The sequence below is a fragment of the Haplochromis burtoni genome, unplaced genomic scaffold (genome assembly GCF_018398535.1).
Source record: "Haplochromis burtoni strain Fernald_Lab_line unplaced genomic scaffold, NCSU_Asbu1 Contig_300, whole genome shotgun sequence".
Classification (NCBI taxonomy): domain Eukaryota; kingdom Metazoa; phylum Chordata; class Actinopteri; order Cichliformes; family Cichlidae; genus Haplochromis; species Haplochromis burtoni.
The window spans coordinates 47,875-51,502 of NW_024582661.1; the positions used below are offsets into that span (position 1 = coordinate 47,875).

At 38.6% G+C, this 3,628-nt stretch overlaps 1 protein-coding gene across 4 annotated transcripts in view; it reads right to left on the reverse strand.

Moving 5' to 3' along the window:
* Positions 1–1,480, reverse strand: part of LOC102300554 (AMP deaminase 2) — a 34,540-nt gene extending 33,060 nt beyond the window's left edge. The window contains exons 1-2 of one of the 4 annotated variants that reach the window (XM_042228070.1): positions 1,350–1,480; positions 994–1,040 (exon numbers count right to left, since the gene is read on the reverse strand). Coding sequence is in view for 2 of the 4 variants with exons in the window: in XM_042228073.1 (XP_042084007.1) it covers positions 994–1,114 (121 nt within the window). In the remaining 2 variants the exon portion in view is untranslated. Of the gene's footprint in view, positions 1–993; positions 1,307–1,349 lie in introns of those variants that run through there. The other 3 variants (XM_005941435.3, XM_042228072.1, XM_042228073.1) reach the window with 3 other exon arrangements.
* Between the last annotated feature and the right edge of the window lie 2,148 nt (positions 1,481–3,628).

Sequence of the window (3,628 nt, forward strand, 5' to 3'; positions counted from 1 at the left end):
GGGGGGGACAAGAAGTACCTTTAAAACTTTAAAAAGTTGTCTGTTATGTGTAGACATCCCCTGAGTTAAGTGTCTCTCAGTTCCCTATCAAATGGCTCAACAAGCAAAAAACATTCCTATGAATATGATCAGATACACAGACTGTATTCAAAATAAGTTAAAAAAGCAGCCAGTGTCCAAAGAAAAAACTTTGGAGAACTATTGCTTAAGAGCACTTTTAACATGTTACAAGAAAGTCTAGCTCGTTGGAAGAAAAGCAGAAACAAATGAGTGGTGGCTTTCACCCACCACTGTAACAAAAATACTGATGGTATATAGGAATGTGAACTGATAACCAGTGTCAGTTGAGAACTAGTTCTATATTGTTCACTCCACCTACAACGTCAAAGCTGATCAAGTTCATCCAATGGCACATACAAATTGACTCCATTACTCATAAATCACATAAAGACAACACAATCAAAAGACGCATCAAGACCAGCTGCAAAGCCGCACTGTCAAATGACAGGAAGTGCAACAGGATGACGAAAGCAGTCACAGCCACATTTTTGTTTTTGTCCTGTCAGCTGATCAACGCACAGACACAATCAGTTTGTAACAATAGTTTTGTCACAACTTTAAAGGTGAACCAAAGCATAACCGAAAAGACACGATGAATGTGAGCATAATGTTGGCACAAATAGGACCTCACAGCTTCCTCCTTGGCCACGTAAAAGCAAGCAGGGGTACAAGCTTTCAAATATTAGTACTATTAGTACATTTAACGCATAAAAATACCAAACAACTACTGTTTTTCCCTTATTTGAGGCAAGGTTTTGTGATGTATTGCACTGCAATAAGGTTAAATTCGTTTTTTATTTTATTTTTTTTACCTATGTAATAAGCTTCTGACAGAGTTTCTGGTGATAAGACACTTAAAGGGAGAGCTAAACTCCTTTTTCTAGAGCGTGTTTCGTGTATATTTGAGTACAGCTATGTCGGGTGCCGACTTACCAACGGACATTGTTGACGACTCGTTAGCTGGAAGTGGCAGGAAATACCTTGACACAAAGATAAAGCAACAACGACGGCTCGTTACAGTATATACGGGCTCTAAATATGTGTGCGTATACATCCGCAGAGTAGCTAACAAGAGCGCCGACTGTAAACACGTTATCGAGGAGTTTCACATAGCTAACAACGCGACTCCTTCGTACTAGCGTAACTGTTCACTATGAAATGTACAAAGTTAGTTCAAGCACGATAACTGCAGTGTCAATAGCCTACGTTTTAGCTTAAAAACGACAAAAATGGCAAACCCATGAGAGAAATAAGTATTAGTTAAATAATTCTAGCTAGGAAATACTTACCAGTGGTGATATTCGGTTTGGGTGGCTTTGTTATTCTGTTACTTCAGTTTCCTCCACAGAAGGATGAAGTGTTGTGTTCAAAGGAGGCGCTGGGAGAGGGTTCAAAGGTCCCGGTGAAAGAAGAACAAATGTGTTTCCACACTGGTTAGATAACGTTTGATAGTAGCTTATCTTCAGCAGCTGTATTTAAAACAAGTTCTGAAATATTTAGCAATTAAATCCCAGAATGACTTTCTTACTGGTAATATCTCAAAGGTCACCATATATTAAACGCTATCGGTGTTAGTTTTATGTGTTATTTTCCTCTTCTTATTTAGATGGAGCACATTTTTTAGCTCCTGGCATGCACTCGCTGGCCATTTTATTAGGTACACCTTGCTAGTAAGTCTCCCAGTCCACCACATCCCAAAGTTAAATTGAACTTTGCGACACGGTGCATTGTACTGGAAGTAGCCGTCTGGAGACGAATCCATGCTTTTCGTGTTCTTTATGCCAAATGCTGATCCTAACATCTGAAAATGGCAGCAGAAATCAAGACCCATCAGACCAGACAGCATTTCTGCTGTCCAGTTTTCGTGAGCCTATGTGAATTTTACCCTAATTGTCTTGTTCTTATCTAAAAGGAATGGCACCCAGTGAGGTCTTCTGCTGCTATAGCACATCTGATTCAAGCTTCAGCATGCTGTGCATTCAGAGGTGCTCATCTGCATACCTTTGTTTTAACAAGTGGCTATTTGATTTAATTTTGCTGTCCTGTCAGCTCAAAGCAGTCTCATCATTCTTTGACCTGTGATATCAACAAAGTACTTTTAGCCAGAGAACTCGAAACTCACTGGATATTTTCCTTTTTATCCGGCGCATTCTCTATAACCCTTACACATGGCTGTGTTTTTGAAAATTCCAGTAGATCAACAGTTTTTGAAATACTCAGATCAGCGCATCTGATACCAGCAACCATGCCAAGTCAGTTACCTTTCTTCTCCTTTCTGATGCTCAGTTTGAATTTCAGCAGGTCATCTTGGCTATGTCCACAGAGCACTGAGTGGCTGCCATGTGACTGGCTGGGATATTTGCATGAATATGCAGCTGAACAGGTATACTTAACAAAACACATGGTGAGTGTGTGTTGCAAATAATTTTCTATGTGTAGATCATATTTGTCATACCTGTTACAGAGGTCAAATACTAAAGTCAAGTAAATGTAGTGGAGTAAAAAGTACAGCATTTTTCTCTGAAATGCTGTTGAGTAGAAGTAAAATACTTCTAAAATGACATAAAAGCAGATTTGTATCTACTTATAGCAGAATATAACTGATTCTGCTTGCTGTTATTTACCACAGTGAATACCGGTGTTTAAAAAGTAAAGCAGTGGTGAAAATGTAAAATATCGTTTCCTAAACTTTTACTGAAAGTTTGCTTAAGCTTATATGTTAGCTTAGAAAGCAAGGCTGTTTGCAAAAGCAAAGAAAAAGACTCTCTGACACCTCAAATAGCCTTAAAATAGGAACACGTACTGAGCTGGCTGACTCAAGGCATTTAAAACTGAAGTCCAATGTTTCAGTGTCTCAAACCTTTGACCTTTATTACCCACCAGATAAGATTTATAATAATTTAGTAGATCATGTTAAAACATGTGCAAGATTCCGTTTTGAGTGGGTTGATCAAATGACTCGCAGACGATTACCTAGGATGATGATTAATTCCCTTTACTGTGCTGCTTTAGTGTCTGTCCTGGACCACAACACGCCAGATCTTTCTGTTAATGCAAAAGCAAGGGCATAATGTGTATGATTATAACTAATGTTGACAAATATAATGTGAATCTTTAACAGAATATAACATTGTTGTTATGGTACAACTAGATATATTACAAGGCAAAGTAACCCAAGATTTCACATAAATAACAAATAAAGTCTAAGAGGGCCATTCCAGTTTACAGCATGACATATTCACACTAGGAGTGCTATGGTTTGTGATAACATAACAAAACCAAATGTCAGATCTGGTTTAGTGTAGAGAATATATTTTAAGAAGTCACAGATAGGGGCGTCATGTTGGATTCCCAATCGAATAAGCTCCTCCTACCACCCACTACAGCCTAGAAAAATGTCTCTTGGTAATAATTGCCATGGGGATGGCAGAGCCTGCCGAAGCTGGGGGCGGTTTGACTGAGGTCCATCATAGAAGTGTGAGGCGTGTTGAGCAATCACATCTTCCAAATGAAACAAAGCAAAAAAATTAAATAGAAACAGGATATGTATGTGTGTGTATGTGTATAT